General features: G+C 57.1%; 1 protein-coding gene across 5 annotated transcripts in view; it reads left to right on the forward strand.

Annotated features, from left to right (window-relative positions):
- Positions 1–229: 229 nt before the first annotated feature.
- The window catches only part of LOC119567445 (maestro heat-like repeat-containing protein family member 1), an 850,842-nt gene continuing 835,858 nt past the window's right edge, over positions 230–15,213 (forward strand). Inside the window, exons 1-12 of one of the 5 annotated variants that reach the window (XM_043528899.1) lie at positions 230–1,554; positions 2,260–2,768; positions 3,196–3,293; positions 4,797–4,902; positions 5,422–5,517; positions 6,271–6,375; positions 6,774–6,909; positions 7,135–7,229; positions 8,669–8,821; positions 9,723–9,869; positions 10,081–10,179; positions 10,575–11,306. In XM_043528899.1, the coding sequence (XP_043384834.1) occupies positions 2,745–2,768; positions 3,196–3,293; positions 4,797–4,902; positions 5,422–5,517; positions 6,271–6,375; positions 6,774–6,909; positions 7,135–7,229; positions 8,669–8,821; positions 9,723–9,818 (909 nt within the window). In that variant the 5' untranslated portion in view covers positions 230–1,554; positions 2,260–2,744 and the 3' untranslated portion in view covers positions 9,819–9,869; positions 10,081–10,179; positions 10,575–11,306. Of the gene's footprint in view, positions 1,555–2,259; positions 2,769–3,187; positions 3,294–3,657; positions 4,358–4,796; positions 4,903–5,421; positions 5,518–6,270; positions 6,376–6,773; positions 6,910–7,134; positions 7,739–8,668; positions 8,822–9,722; positions 9,870–10,080; positions 10,180–10,574; positions 11,307–15,213 lie in introns of those variants that run through there. The other 4 variants (XM_037913322.2, XM_043528900.1, XM_037913321.2 and 1 more) reach the window with 4 other exon arrangements.

Here is a 15,213-nt window from a genome sequence, read left to right on the forward strand (position 1 = left end):
TATGTTTGACCAATGTTGACGCTGCTCTCCATTCATTGTCTCGGAGCAGTTCATGATCCTCTCGAACATTCCAATTCTTCTGAAATAATTGCTGAATAATTACTAGGAACAATTGTTGGTCTGTAGCTCATTTGAGAGCAACTCTGCTACTGACTGGCTGCATCAGCTAAGACAAGTCACTGCTCCTTTCTCAGCCTTCGTTTCTCCTTCTGTCAAGTACGAATAACAATCCTCTCCCACCTACCTCGCCATGGGTGGATGCTGGTTATCCACTGAAGAGTGTCACTCGGAGCAGTGCAGACTAGGGGGTGTCCTATCACACTGAGCCATAGCAGATTATGACCTAATATTCGATTTCATTTGTATTTTATTGTTTTGAAATTGTGAAAAGCAGCAAGTACTTAGCTCAGACTGAAGCATCTCATCTAATTTTCTAGAGCATAGTGTCTCCCCTTTGTGTACGATGAGACAGTTTAATGCGCTGTGACGGACAGGAGATGCTCTTGTTTTGCAAACAAATATTTTTGCAAAGAAATCTCACCCTACTTGTTACAATTTCAAGAAACAAAGTGGTTTCGTCTGAATGGATTTTCTGACAGAAAACGGTTTCCATGCAAATGTTCACACCTTATTTCCTGGGCTTTATCCCTGCCTCCGGGGGGTTGTTGTCTGTTAGTTAGAACAGGAGTCAGGACTGTTGTCTTCTCTTTCTGGCTCCGTCACCGCTTTGCTGTGTGACACCTTGGGTAGGTCCAATGGGAACAGGGTCAATTCTCTAACTCCAGGCAGCAGTGAGCCTGGGTGAGATAAGGGATGTTAAGGCCGTCTGCGAAGGAGAAAGGGATGTTTCCAGGTGCTGAATGTCAAGAACTCTAAACTTTGCTAAAATGGCTAGTCTCGAGAAACAAGAACTAGTTGGGGCCAAACTTTAACCATTGTCTTTTTTAAAGGCCATTCAGGGATGTGAGTCCCAGAGAGCCATAGAGAGGGGGAGCATCTTGCCCAAAGTCCCACAGATCAAGAGGCAGCAATGGAAGCAGGAGTGACCCTCCCTCTCAAAGGCAGGGGGACCAGACATTAGGGCCTGGTTGCAATTGCCAGCTGTGGGAGGGAGTGTGCGGCAGTGGTTAGTGAAGGGGTCCATCCATGGCTCTGACACTCAGTGTGACCCTGAGCTGGTAGCTGAGGCCAGTTTGCTATCAGTAGGGTTGGGGTCCCATGGCTACAGCCCAGCGGGGTTGGGAGGCTCCAGGAAGGTGTGTAAAGTGCTGGGATGTCAGGATCCTGGAGGCGCTGTCACCTCCGCCCTAGGGCAGTGTTCTGCACCCCCCTGCTGCTGGCTGAGTTTCTCCGTCCCTTGGCAATAAGACAGACTCTTGTTTTCACAGCCAGTCAATCGCCCTCGTGTCATCACCCTGCCTGCTGGCTGGGCAGGGTAACTCCTGAGGTCACCACCCTCTCCAGCCTGCCTTGGGCTTGGAGAGTGAGGAGGAGGGCGAGGGACGTCTGCTGACCCTGAACATCCGCCATCCATCATCCCATCACTGAGAGCAAGTGAGTGGCATTCGGGTTCCTCGGTGGCTTCCCCTGTCTGTCTGGGGAGAGGAGAAACAGGGGGAGAGACTATCTCCAAAGGGGGATTTCATTTGCCAACAGCCCCCAAGAGCCCCTCACTCTTAGACCGGGCAGGGGCTTCTCCAGAGCCGTCTCCAGTGTGTTTGGACAGGTTCCAGCAATGGGGCTCCCAGCCCTTCCCTTGTGGGACACTGTTCCCCAGGCTGAGAGTCTCTGAGCTGGGCCAGACCCTGTGAGCTGCTGAGCCTGGAAATCAATGGGGAACGAGGAGGGCCCTGGTCTTCCTGTGCTTAGGGTCTTTGTGACTTTGACGTGGAGAATGGTTTCGCAGGAGAAGTCCGGACTCCTGGGTTCTGTTCCTTCTCTAGCCTGGGCGGGAGAGTGGCCTGGGACGACAGGAGGGGGCTGCTTGTCCAGAGGAACCGATGGTCTTTGGGACTAACCCCATTGCTGGAAAAGGATGAGACTTCCTGGCTATTGCAGCAGCAGGGATTACGAGGGGGAACGTTGGGAGCAGATCATGCAATGAACTCCTGCCCGTGTGTGTAGATGGCACTCCCTGCACTCCTGTGGGGGCAGAGGGGGCTGCTGTGGTTGGAGCAGGGAGGAGGAGGGACGGAAAAGGCCCAGGAGTGAAAGGCTGCCTTGAGCCCAGACTCACCCCTGCTCCCCGCTCGGTTCCAGGATGGCCAGGCTCCTGCGGATGGTCCGGAGGAAGGCTCTGCAGGTGGCCCCAGAGCCTGAGGGAAGCAGCTGCCACCTTCCCAAGGGGCAGAGCAAGCCCTGCGTCCCCGCTGGCGGGGAAGCAGCTCCCGTCCAGGCCAGACGGCGGAAGTGCCCGGCCTTCTGGAAAAGGAACCCGGCTCCCGGCGCAGGCGCCGAGCTGGGAGAGGCCCCGACCAGGCCCCAGTGGAGCTGGCCCAGGCTGCGGTTTCGCAGACAGGACCCAGCCCAGGAGGGGCACCGGGCAGGGTGGCTCTGGGGCTTGTTGTGTGGGCAGCAGCGGCCCCAGGAGCCCAGCCCTCCTTCCCATCAGGAGGCATCGCCCTGCCCGGTCTCTGAGGCCCTTCCAGCCCCCGCCGGCCAGGAGGGGGAAGGTCCCTGTCCCAGCACCGGCAGCTCAGCATGGGACAGCGGCAGCACCTGGGCCTCTGGCAGCAGCCAGGCCGATGGAGGCCACTGCTTTGTTCCAGGTGAGGAGCCAGGCTGGGCTGAGGGAGGGCTGAGGACGGGATGTGAACACCCTGGGCCCAGACGCTCTCCCAGGGATACAGGGGGTGGGGGTCCCCAGCCCAGGTGTCTGGCCTGAGCCACGCGAACCCCACGGACAGCAGCAGCCGTCACACAGCTGCCCCTTCCGCACGGGGACCTGGGGGTGGGGGCGTGAAGAGCTGCTGCCACGTTGGTCCTTGCTGCTCCGGGCGGGGGGAACAGGCACCTCCCCTGGAGTCCTGGGCAGGGGAGGGGGGCTCTGCTCTGGGCTTCTGCAGCTGTTGGGGGCTGAAGGCATCCCTGAGAGGGAGGTTTGGGGCCCGATCTGCCCTGGGTGCCTGAGGTGGGAAGGGGGGTCTTGAATCCTGCTCTGCCCACCACGCCCCTGTCCTTCCCTCCCTGGTGCAGGGACCCCCCTGGATTCGGAGCAGGAGGAAGGGGTGGACATGGCCGAAGATGAAGCTGCTCTCAAGGTCATCCGAGAGCAGCTCCAGTGCAGAGATAAGGTACAAATGTTCCCCACCTGGGCTGGAAGCAAGATTGCCCTGTCCCTTCCCAGCATCCCCCCCCACCCCCTGCCGAGGGTCTTGTCCCTCCTGATCCACCACCCCTAATGGGGCCCTTTTACATCCATGATGTGGGACCCCCAAGATGGGGGTGTTTGTCCCACAACAGCCGAGGTCGTCTCCCCCCACAGGCACTGTCCCACTTCCTGATCCTGCTTGTGTAGGAGTGGTGGGGGATTTGGAAAATAGGCGGGTCCCCACAATCCCCCATTGAGGCCTGAGCCCTGGAGCTGGTGTGGGTGGGGCAGGAAGGTCCCTAGCTAACAGGTTCTCTCTCGCTATACCCCACTCCTGGTGGGTCCAGGATGAGGGGCAGCAGCTCCTGTTCCTTCAGGCCATCTACCCCGCATGTCTGGCTGCACGGGAGAGAGGGGAGGACACGCTGGAGCCGCGCTGCTGCAAGGCGGCTGTGGTGAAGAGGATCGTGGTGAGTGAGACACGCCATACGGCAGCTGGAGGGAGGAGAGAGACACGGGATTGGCAGGGGTATGGCCGGGCTAATGGGTGGGGGCTGGGTGGTGTTGGAGGGGGCAGCAGAGGACTGCAGTTTTCCTGGGGCTGAAGACTTGGGAGAAGAGAAGGGAGAAATTCTGAGATTGGTTGGTAGTGGGCAGGGGGGGAATTGTGGGGCTGGAGGGCAGCTGAGAGTGGGGGCCAAGGAATCACATGGTCCCAGCTCGGTCGTCGGGATGGGGCTGAATGGGGGCAGTTTTGAGAGGGAGGAGGAGAGAAGGGGATTGGGAGTGAGCTGGGCAGGAATCCGGGAAGGGGGACAAGTCTGATGGGCAGGAAGGAATGGGAGGAGCGGGAGGTGGTGGGGGATCCTGCTGGCCATGTGGGGCACTGGCTGTGTCATCTCCTCACTGGGAGGTGTGAGTCGGGCCTGAATCTCACACGCTCCTTTGTCTCCTTCGCGTCTCACAGGAGCTCATCGAGGAGCTTCCCGATGACTCGTCACCCAGCGCCATCCTCGCCCACTCCCTGGCTGCAGTGGGCAACCTCTGGTACTGAGACAGCCCCACCCCCCAACCCCGCCTGCTCCCCTCACCCCAGTGCTGCTCAGGCCCAAGGCTGGGAGTCACCGTCACTGTCCCGCCCAGGTCACCTCCCAAGAGTGGCGCCTCTGGCAGAGATGGTGGGGTGGGAAGGGTCACTCTCTCCTGGCGGGGCTGTTCTTTTCACTCCCATAACATGACAGGGGCCTTGGGGAGGGGCTCACTCCCGGGCTCAGATACAGGAGGGGCAGCAGGCTCCAGGGAACAGGAGCTATTCCTGTCCTGCCACTGTCTGTCTGGGACGCCTTGGCCTTGTCATTCCCTAGCTAAGTGCCTCAGTTTCCATTCTCGCCAGCCTGTGCCTCTATCCCTGTGGCTTGGTGTCCGTGTTGGCGACAGTCCCACCCCCGTACTGCACAGTCTAATAGCAGCTCCTCTCTCTTGCCAGCACCATGAAACCTGCCCTGGAGCCAGCCCTAGAGACCCACCTCTTGCGAGCTGCCCTTCACTCCGTCTTCACCCTGGGCACGGAGAAGGACACCACCGACATCCAGGTACCTCCTCCTCCTCCATTCTCTTACTTTTCCAGAGTGGTCCTTGGTCCCTGCTCCCTTGATTCGCTGGAGCTCCAGATTTAGAGGTGGGGTAGCGGAGATGGAACAAGCTGCAGGGTTGGATCCTTCCCTCCAGCAGGGAAGAGATTACCCCTCCCTGGGGGATTTCTTTCTTTCTTTCTTTCTTTCTTTCTTTCTTTCTTTCTTTCTTTCTTTCTTTCTTTCTTTCTTTCTTTCTTTCTTTCATAAGCCGTGTTTTGCCCAGAAGCCCAGCTTCCATCCATAGCAACTTGGCTGTTTCCTACTCTTCTGCCTACAAGGCCCTCTGCAGAGACCTGCTAAGCTCATGGATCAAAGGTCCAGGGGTCATCAATTCTTGCGAATTGCCTGCAGTGGGATGTGAAGGAGAGAGGCCAGGAGATGTGTTTGGGAGTCTCCCCAGTGCTTCCCAGAGACCCCTCTTCCCATCCTGTGGCAGGTGTAGGCCCAGGTTCCCTAACTCTGACCCGTGCTTTGCAGGCTCTGCACAAAGTCATCCCAGAGGTCCTGGATGCCATGCTGGGGAACCTGCTGGCAGAGTCCCCAGACACAGACAGGCTCCACTTCATCTTGGAGGTGAGCCCCATTTGACTGTAACTCTTTGGGGGACTGGTAAGGAGAGACTGGAAGATCCATTTTCTACTCTGTCCTCCTAGCTGGGTCCCCAGTGGGCCGTCCTTGGTTGGGGAGGTCAGTGCAATGCAGTGTCAGGTCCTTCCTTCTTGAGGGACAGAGGAAGGAGCTGGGACTTCAAGCCAGAGCTCTGCCTGGTTCTGCTGAGCACTAACCACAGGGCTCCTGGCTGTCTTGGGGAGTGAGAGTCTGAAAACCCACCCTTCCCCCACCCCTCCAACACACACACCGCATGAGATTTGGGAGACGGTTCTCAGAGAAGAGGCACAGGCTCCTTCCTAGAGAAACAAGAAGATCCCAGGGAATCAGCCCTTCCCTCTGATCTGCTCTGAAATTCCTGGGGGGATTGTGTTCTCAGTCACTCCCTACATCCCCGCAAGGATTTTCGTAGCAGGGAAGGGCCGAGGGTTCAGTCTCCTTTCTGGTGAACTGTTCAGGAATCAGGAGTTCTGGGAGGATGGGACCAGCCCCGACGCCGAACATTGTCCCAATCTAGAGAGATGCTGAGAAGTTGTGACCTGCAGGGTACAAGCTGCGTCCTGGGGGAAAGAATCCCCTTCTAAAGCTCTGCCATCAATGACTCAGCTATTCCCCCCTGCGCAGAATGTCTCAGGCCCCTGGGGCTGGGGGCGTGGGGCTCATTTGCAAAGCAGGTGCACCTGGCCACTGAGTCTGACCTGCCTCCTTTCCCCACAGCATGTCAACTTGTGGGTCGTGTCCAGGGTGTCGCAGGAGCGAGCCAGGGCTATCAGGAGCAGCACAGCCCTGCTGAGATACACAGTCACCCTCCCTGAGTTTGACGTAAGTGAGCTCCGAGCCCAGCTTGCTGGCTCCAGGCGCAGGCGGGCTGGCTCCAGCGGGCTGCAGGATCTGCTGCTGCCGGGGCTGTGTCTTAGGAGGGTTCTTCATGGGGAGGCAGAGTGAGAGCAGGGACTGAGCTAGGCTGGAGTCAAGTTCTTCTTGTCCTGGTTCAGTGTTGTCCCTGGGCCTTTAAGGGGCCCATGCTCCAGCCCCTGCTTGGCATCCCAAAGCAGCTCCGGGCTCCCTTGGCAGCAGAGCAAATGAAGGGTCGATCTCAAGCTCCTCTCCCCCAGCATCTTCTGCAGAGGGGCTAAGGGGAAGGAGCCCTCTGGCCCAGGGGGGACAGGGAGCTGACAGGAAAATGCTGATGGAGTCCCCTCTCCTCTCCCTTCCATTAGATCTCAGCCGAGTTCCCTAGGATGGGTCACCATGTGGCCCAGCTGGCTCTATTTGTCAGCGATCCAGACAAGGACATCAGCCGGCAGGCCAGGGAGGGGACTTACCGGCTCTACCAACTGCTGCTCCAACAGAGGGGTAAGGAACCCAGCTGGGACACAGAACCCAATAGGGGACTATGAGTGACCACAGGTGGATAATGGGACCCCAGACCATTTCTCTCAGACTGACCCCAGCTGGAGGACAAGTCTCTCTCTGCCTCTGTTCTTCTCCACTCCACTGTGGAGCCATCAATGGGATTGGAAGGACACAGAAACTGCAACCAGAATGAGAAAAGTCTCTCTCTCTCTCTCTCTCTTCCAGGGCTGACCATACATGACGCGGAAGATCTCTGGTGCTATGACTGGCACCAGGACAGAAGGCTCTTAGGCTACAAGAATACAGCCAGAGTGGGGGAGGTAAGGACACTGTGCCAGGGCATGACACAGCTCAGGGAGTGTGGCTGGCTGGGTTCCCTGCAGTGGATGCCTCCTGGAGACAGGAAAAGAGCCCTCTCCTTATTTCCACCTCAGAGTTCCTCATCCAGCAACCAGTGGGACAGGCTGGTGCTAAAGGTCCCACATTGGAACCTCGCTAGTTGCCGTGATTTGAGTGTCTTACATGGCTGCATTGCTACGTGGCATAAGGAGGATCCCCGGGTGGGTGAGTTAAGATAGGATTATGGCTCTGGGTGTCTCTGTACTCCTTGACCTCCTGGCTGATCCCCAAGTGTCTGAGAGGAGAGCCCTGAGTCAGTCAGTCACGATTGCTTGATCAGACCCTTGCTTAATTCCCTGCACCCTGTAGAAGCAGAGAAAGGAGGTGGGCTTTGCCCAATTCCATTGCCGGTCAGGAAGCAGAATGCCCCAACCTGGGAACTGGGTAGGGGACATAGTGAGCTCCAGAGCCAATATGGACCACATTCGCCCCCCTCATTTCTCCAGACCCGGCCAGGGAATGGCAGAGTATCTGTACCTCAGCCACTGTTCCAAAGAAGCACATTGTCACTGAGCCAAGTTGCGGCTACTTGCTGCACAAGTAGAAAATCAAAGACACCCCCTCGCCCCCGTCTCACAACTGTGGTGAGAATATCCAAACCTTCGAACACACCGTAACACAGTGCTCCCAGACTGGAGTCAAAGGTGAAATGGGTGATTTCCACAACATCACAGAGGAGGCCTTGGAGTGGCTCCTGGATCGAGAAGGGCATCGACAGAACGCTGCTCCACAAATGCCCCGTGAGAGAGACTGTGTGAGCTTGTCCCGCCTCCCACAAGCTGAATTGCTGCAGCGGAAGAAAAGTCTCCGAGGAGTGTCTGGGATGGGGACTGGGCCATGAGTCTCCTTGTCCTTGTCAGGCTGCAGGTTGGATTCCCTGTGAAGAAACCAAGGAGCTGCAGAGGCCATTCCCAGCGACGAGAGAAATCACTAAGCTGCGGGGAAGAGACCTTTGGTCTGTCAGCTCCAACCTCCTCGCCCCCCACAACACACACACACTCCTCTAGTCACTGAGGTGCAGGAGATCTCTCTGCTGGAAGCAAGACAGGGTCCCCTGTGGTCTCTGTGCCCTGCACAGCAGAGTGGGCCTGCTCACACACATTTCCAGCCCATCCTGGCCCCTGCCATAAATTTCCCTCCTGAAAGAGCCACTGGAGGCTTTGGTCCCTAAGCATCTGCGACCTTTTAATAAAGGGGCTTCCCTGAGCCCTGGGAGCCTGAAAGCCTCCTGGGGAATGAAGTGCCTTGGCCACAGCAGCTCTCTTCCCCACTCTTTGGGGCACTAGAGGCCATTGTACGGCCAGGACTTGGAGGCTGGCTGTGGGCAATCTGCTCGAGCCTCGTGCCCTCTTGGTTTTAGGTCTTTGGAAAATTCTTCTCCATCGGGCAGAAAAGATCCTTTGTGCAGACAGCAGTGCTGGCCATCCACAACCCCCTGCTGCGTGTCAGCCAGGCTGGGCTGGTGCTCGTCTACTCCCTCCTGGGGGAAGCCCAGCAACTGATGGGGGTCACGGTAAGCAGCTGCAATTGACTCAGGAGCTTGAGGTGGGGACCAGGGCCTCATTCCCATCCTATCGCCATTCTCTGGCCTGGTGGCAAGGAGCCTAGTGGGGACTTCTGGACTTCATGGACTTCTCTTCTTAGGATGTGGTGCTCTGCTATCACTCCTGGGAAGGACAGGAGAGTCCCCTAAGTGCCCTCTGGGAACCTTTCCTGCCCCACAGAGCTGCACCCATTTCCCCATAGCCTAGTGTCCATGTCACCCGAGCCACCATCGAGAGTTGCTCCCTTCCCTGGCAGCCTGGGAGGCCGAGGACTGACTGGTGCTGGCGACTGAGCAGGAAGGGCTGAGGCACATGGGCGTGGGAAGCTGGTCTTGCTGCTGGTAGGGCTGGACCCGCTCTCGAGAGATTGGGAGGATTCAGTCAGCAGGGGCTGCTGACCTGCCCCGTTCCCCAGGGCTGCCATCCTGTGGCTTCAGCTTTTGTCACTGGGGTGACTTGGGGAAAGGTCTCAACCTCTCCCCTTTCCACTTCACTGCTGCCAGAATCCATCCTGCCCCCCGCCACCCTGCTAGAGCCCCCTCCCTTCCCTACCTGGGTGGGGATGGAGGTCTGGGTGGAGGAGAGGGTTCTACGAACTTGAGCGGTGTCCCCAGGTGGGTTGGAGGTGGAACAGCTGTCAGGGGCACGGATGGGGAGGTGGCAGGAGCTCAGCCGACAAGGAGGGGGGTTGGCACTGGAGGTCACTAGAGAGGACAGCAAGCCTCCATCCTGGGGGTTGGGAGGGTGAATCCACCACTCAGACATGAGCAGCTGCTGGGTGGAAATGATGGTGTTGGTTCCAGGTGCCCTTAATCCTCCCTGATTCCTGGGGAGTCTCTCCGTCTCTGACAAGTTCTCATTCCCCTGCAGCACGAGGATGTCACAGCCAAGGTCATGTGCCAGCTTCACATCATCAGGCACTTGCACCAGATGCCCGAGGTGCTGCAAGGGCTGTGGCTCATCTGATGCTCTTCAAGGTTCCGCTCCCTGTTCAGCAAGTCCCGCTCCCTGCTGCAGGTACTGCTCTGTCTCACTGTAAATGGGGGGCTAGTGGAAGAGGAAATGGAGGCCCCTGGCACTCACAGAAATTCTCTCCCCTCTCTGTGGAGCCGGGTCCTTCCCTCGGCCCCCCAAATTCCTTCATCTGGGGCAGAAGCTCTTTCCCTCACACCCATACCCCTCCCCTCTTTCCTTGATCTCACCCCCATCCCATTCTCCGTGCTCCCAGGTAGAGATCTTCCTGCCCCATATGGCGCAGAAGGACCTTTGTGTCAGATCTACAGACTGTCTGCCCAACTGAAGCTCAGGAAGCTCCACATTTGAGGAGGTGAGGATGGGACAGAGGCTCAGGGCTAGCTTCATCTCCTGCCCTTTATTCTTCCTTTGGCCCTTCTCTGGGCTCTCAGAGTCTGACATGAAGAGGAGCCTCCTCCCCCCGTGTCTTCTAGGCCGTGGGGTGTGTGACAGCCTCCCAGATGGGTGCAGTCAGAAGCTGAACCACCTCAGGGAGCAGTGGGGGCAGGTCCCTGGTCCGAGGAAACCAAGCAGTGGTAGTTCTCAAAGAGGCTGAGAGGGAAGACCCCGCTCCCTCATTGACTTCTTTGGGCATCTGGGTTTCTTGGGGGAGAAATGGGATCTCTGCTGCATAGCCTGGCTGGGAGCTTCCCCCATCCCTGGGACAGAGACATCTCCATCAATGTGCCACCCTTGTTCTTTTCCTAGCAAGAGACTCCGCAGAGAACTCCTCAAACCTGTTCTCCTGGGAGCGTTTGTGGGAGGAGGCTCCCATCCCTCAGTCTCCAACTCCATCATGCAGTCTCTTTTACCTAACATCTCCGCTCTCCAGCTCCACTTCCCGCAGCAGGACAAACGGACCTTCAGCTCCTAGAGAACAGACTCTGACCTCCTTCTGATCAGCAATGGGGTTTCACCATCCCCTCAGCAAACCTGTCAGCTGGGCTGGACCGGATTTGAAGGAGGAGGGTATCGAAGAGGGTGGCTTGGCCTATGGCTGCCTAGCCTGGGGCTAGGCCAAATTGATGACCAAGTGAGCCCCACCTGAGAGGAAACAAGGGGAAACAGCAGCAAAAGTCCAGAAGCAGAGCGAGCTGTTCAGTCGACGGCCTTGGGCCAAACCCTGGAGTCCAGGGTAGGACTGGCTTCTCTCACCGTCCCTAAGGAAGGGGACATAGAAGACCCTAGAAACCCAAGAAGGGCAGGCCGAGCCGAAATCAGGCTGAGAGAGAACTCCCCACGAGGGTGGAAGGCCTTGTTTCTGTTCAAGACATTTTTGGACTTTGTTTGGAAGGAGCAGGACCCAGGAAGGAGCGGAGTAAAGGCCAGTCACCTGGTTGGAGGGCTGAGTTCCCAGCCAAGAAAGTGCAAGAGTGAGTCTCAGCGGGGTTGCTAGCCCAGCTCGAAAGCGGTGACACGAGGCCTGGCCAGCATCTAGCGGTGAGTGAACTCTGGTACACACCTGCTTCCATTCTGGAAACAGCCTGGTATTGGAGAGTGGGTGGGGAGAGCAGGGAGGTGGGAGGGGTTCCTGAGGCTGGGGTGGGGAGGAAGCTGTGGGGCTGGGAGGGGAAGGACATGGCCCAGCTTGTGGGAGGGATCCAGCTGGCTGTGTCTGGAGCCCTGTGTAGCCTCTTCTGTGGGAAGTTCCCATGGATCAGTGGGGCCTGAATCTCTCCTGCTCCTTTGGTCTCTTTGGGCTTCACAGGAGATGTCTGGTGAACTGCCCTTGGACTCTGGGCCCAGCACCGCTCAGAAATTATTCGCTACCTTCAGAGAGACAGGGCACAGCTCAGCCTGTTGGGTAGGCTGGAGACTCACACTTCACTCAAACACACAACCCTGAGGTGCTTTGGGAAGCACAGTAACAAAGAAGAGATTTAAGTGAAACTAAGCAAGAGAAAGAGACAAATTTCAAACAGACAAACAAAACACAACACACTTTGTAGTGACTTAAACTGAATCTTAACAAGTCACAATCTTTGCCTTAGCAGTTTCCAGACTAACATCTCAGCTTTCCTAACAGACCTTCTTTGATGTCCCTGTAGGGTAGAAAACTTCTCTGTTGAATCCGCTGATTTGATTGCTTCGTCTTGTGGTTTCAGACCCTCTGTTCTCCTTCTGGGCTGCCTGGACCCTGACTGTAACATCTCTCTGGCCCAGCCTCTTACACAGATGTGTGCTGCAGCCAGCCCAGCGCAGGGAGCAGTGGGGACAGATGATCTCATCCTGTCAGACCAAGAAACAAGGGTCCCATTGAGGCTTAGATGGAAGATCCCAGGCATCTCCTGGAGGTAAGAACCATCCACTCTTCCGGGCACTTGGGGCTGTTGCAAGAAAGAGGGGGCTCCTGTTCCATAGCCTGTTTGTCCTCATGACTGTGTTTTTTTTATTCTCAGAGGATGCGTCCGGGACCCTGGAGACTGTTTCGTGCAGGAGGTTTGAGCGGGGAGAGATCACTCACTGTCATGACCCATGGGTCATTAACCCGGGTCTGCAGGGTTCCTGGGAGCAGCCACCCTCCAGCACGCCACCTGGAAGCCTACGAAAAACTGCTTAGCTAGGACTGACGAAGTCCAGACCCAGTTTGAGGCTCCTATTGGCAGAGTCCCAGAGCAGCTCCTTAAACCAGCAGCAGGAACAAGAAGCTGTCTGAACACCCGAGCTGCTCCCCGGCTCTGGACCGTGTGTTGGCTGTTCCTGCTCCCACTCCCCAGGCTTGATTTCCTGGCATGCGGACTCGGGGTGACTCATCTGACTTGAGGTGCTGAACACAATTTAGTCTTTTGCTTCTGCTCTTCCAGTGTCCTGACCCAGCTGATTCTCGCCTCATGTCTCGTGAGTGTGGACTCTGCCTCTGACCACTTCGTCTGGCTGCCCATGACCCGGCCATGACACTGACTTTTCTACAATTCCTCCAGTGCCCTTTTCTGCTCTCCAGCTCTGCTCTCCCAGCAAGACACACGGATCCCTTGGCTCCCAGAGTCCTGCTTGCCTGCTAGTCAAGGGCTCAGGGGGAGAGCTTGTCTTGCCTCCTCCCCCACCACAGCTGCTTTTCTTAGGGGACTCTGCCAAGCGCAGAAGAGAATCCGTCCTGGCAGCAATTCAGGAAGTCACAGAAGGGACGGTCTGCTCAGCTCCCTCTGCAATGCCACTGCCCGAGACCATTACGAGTGGGTGCCCAGTGACTGCGCCGGCAGCTCCTTGAGAGACTGCTGGGGGCAGGGTAGTCGTGTTTCCCGGTGAGCGCGGGAAGCCATGCAAAGAGTGCGGCATTGAGGAGACTCTCCTGCTGTCCCAAAGGGTTTCTGTTCTCCTGCACGGTCAGACCGTGGGGCCGGCTGGCAGAATGGGGAAGAGCTGGTTGGTGATGAGTCGGAGGATTCACCATAGAGGTGGCAGCAGCTGCAGATCCTGGAGTCCCTGTGGTCGGGTTACCATGCGTCCGGATTTTCCCGGACATGTCCGGCTTTTTGGGTTTTAAATCACCCTCCGGGAGGGATTTGTAAAACTCTCCAAAGGGCCGGGATTTCCCTCCCCATGCAGCACTCTGGGGGCTGGGCGGGGGAGCTGCGCGCTCTGCGGGGGAGTGCGGCACTGTGTCTGGCTCCGCACCCCAGACACACTGCTCTGAGCAGCAGGGTATGGGGGGCTGGAGAAGGGGCATGGGGTCCCAAGGGGCAGTCAGGGGACAGGGAGCAGGAGGGGTTGGATGGGTCAGGGGTTCTGGGGGGAGTCTGTCAGGGGGTGGGCATATGGAGAGGGGTCGGGGGAGACAAGGGACAGGGAGCAGGGGGGGTTGGATGGGGCGGAGGTTTGGGGGCAATGTCAGGGGCAGGGAGCAATGGGGGTTAGATGGGTCGGGGGTTCTGCAAGGGCAGTCAGAGGACAGGGAGTGGTTGGATAGGTGTGGGAGACCAGGGGGTCTGTCAGGGGGCGGAGGTGCAGATAGGGGGCGGGGCAGTCAGGGGACAGGTAGGGGGGAAGTTCTAGGGGGGCAGTTAGGTTGGGGGGGTCTAAGGAGGGGGCAGTTGGAGACAGGGAGAAGGAAAGCTTAGATAGAGAGCAGGGTCCTGGGAGGGGGCGATCAGGGGACAAGGAGCAGGGGGGGTTGGATGGGTTGGCTGTTCTGTGGGGGGCAGTCAGGGGGCAGGAAGTGGGAGGGAGTAGATAGGGGGCAGGGCTACAACTCCCCCCCCCCCCCCCGGAGTGTCCTCTTTTTTGAAAGTTCAAATATGGTAACCCTACCCTATGGGCCCAGCCTCCATTCCTGAGAGTTCAGGCGAACCTCCCCCTGTTCTCAGGGAGTCTTTGGCTTTGGCGGCTGGGCCTGCCTGCCGAGACAGAGGACTCAGTGTTTCCATCAGGCTGCTCAGCTGCAAATGCAGCCACCCAAAGACGTGAAGAATGGAAGCGAAAGAGCAAAGCTGGACCCTCCGCTGAGCTCCTGCCATCAAGTGAGCCCAGCCTGGGAGACGAGGGAAAGCTCCAAGGTGGCTGGTGGCTGCAGGAATCCAGGGGAGAAGAAATAAATAGTTAATGATGAATCCTACGGGCTTTGTCTTGTGTGGTGAAGGGTTTACAATGGGTCTAGTTACTATCACATTCAACTTTACAATCGCTGTGTCTGATTGAAGGGCAGGTCTGGAAAGTTCAGAGGTCACTCGAGGAGCTTCAAGTCTCAGATTCTGTCCCTATTGCCTCCTTTGACCAGCTGATCTCACCCCAACACATCCCTCAGGTGGTCGCAGTGGTGAGCTCTTTCCCTCTTTTTCTGGAGTAGCCGCCAGCATGGGGACAGGATACATGTGGCCAAGGAAATGGAGAGGCATGGGGGTCACTTGCAGAGGCATGCAGAGAACTTGCAGAGTTGCCTGTTCATGCAGCTCCTATGGGGGAGCACGGTAGGGTACCGTGCACTCAGGGGCACCATTTCCAATTTTGGTGGTGACGGGGAGGATAATTTCATCATGATTCAAAGGGCTACTTCGGCACCTGAAAACGCTAGTGTTTTGGCAGATAACTTAGCAAAGAGCTGACAGGAACACTTGCCAGACTGCTTTCCGGGGAAGACAGCTAGAAGAATGGATCCAGGGAATGGTTCTGTATCTCTGAGCTGTTTGGACACTTTCAGGGAACATTCCAGATGCAAGACAGAGATCCCCAAAGTTATCCTGGGTAACCCTGAGAGACTTCTGGAAAACTAGCAGATCCCACATCTCTGCTGTCACTTTGCACTGACAAATTTGGACTGTCTGAACCTGTTCATGTCTTTTACCTGCTTTAACCTCTCAATAACTTTCATATATAAAAGAAAGAAAACTAAATAAATGACATAGTTACGCCG

Source organism: Chelonia mydas, chromosome 14, assembly GCF_015237465.2.
Source record: "Chelonia mydas isolate rCheMyd1 chromosome 14, rCheMyd1.pri.v2, whole genome shotgun sequence".
Taxonomy (NCBI): domain Eukaryota; kingdom Metazoa; phylum Chordata; order Testudines; family Cheloniidae; genus Chelonia; species Chelonia mydas.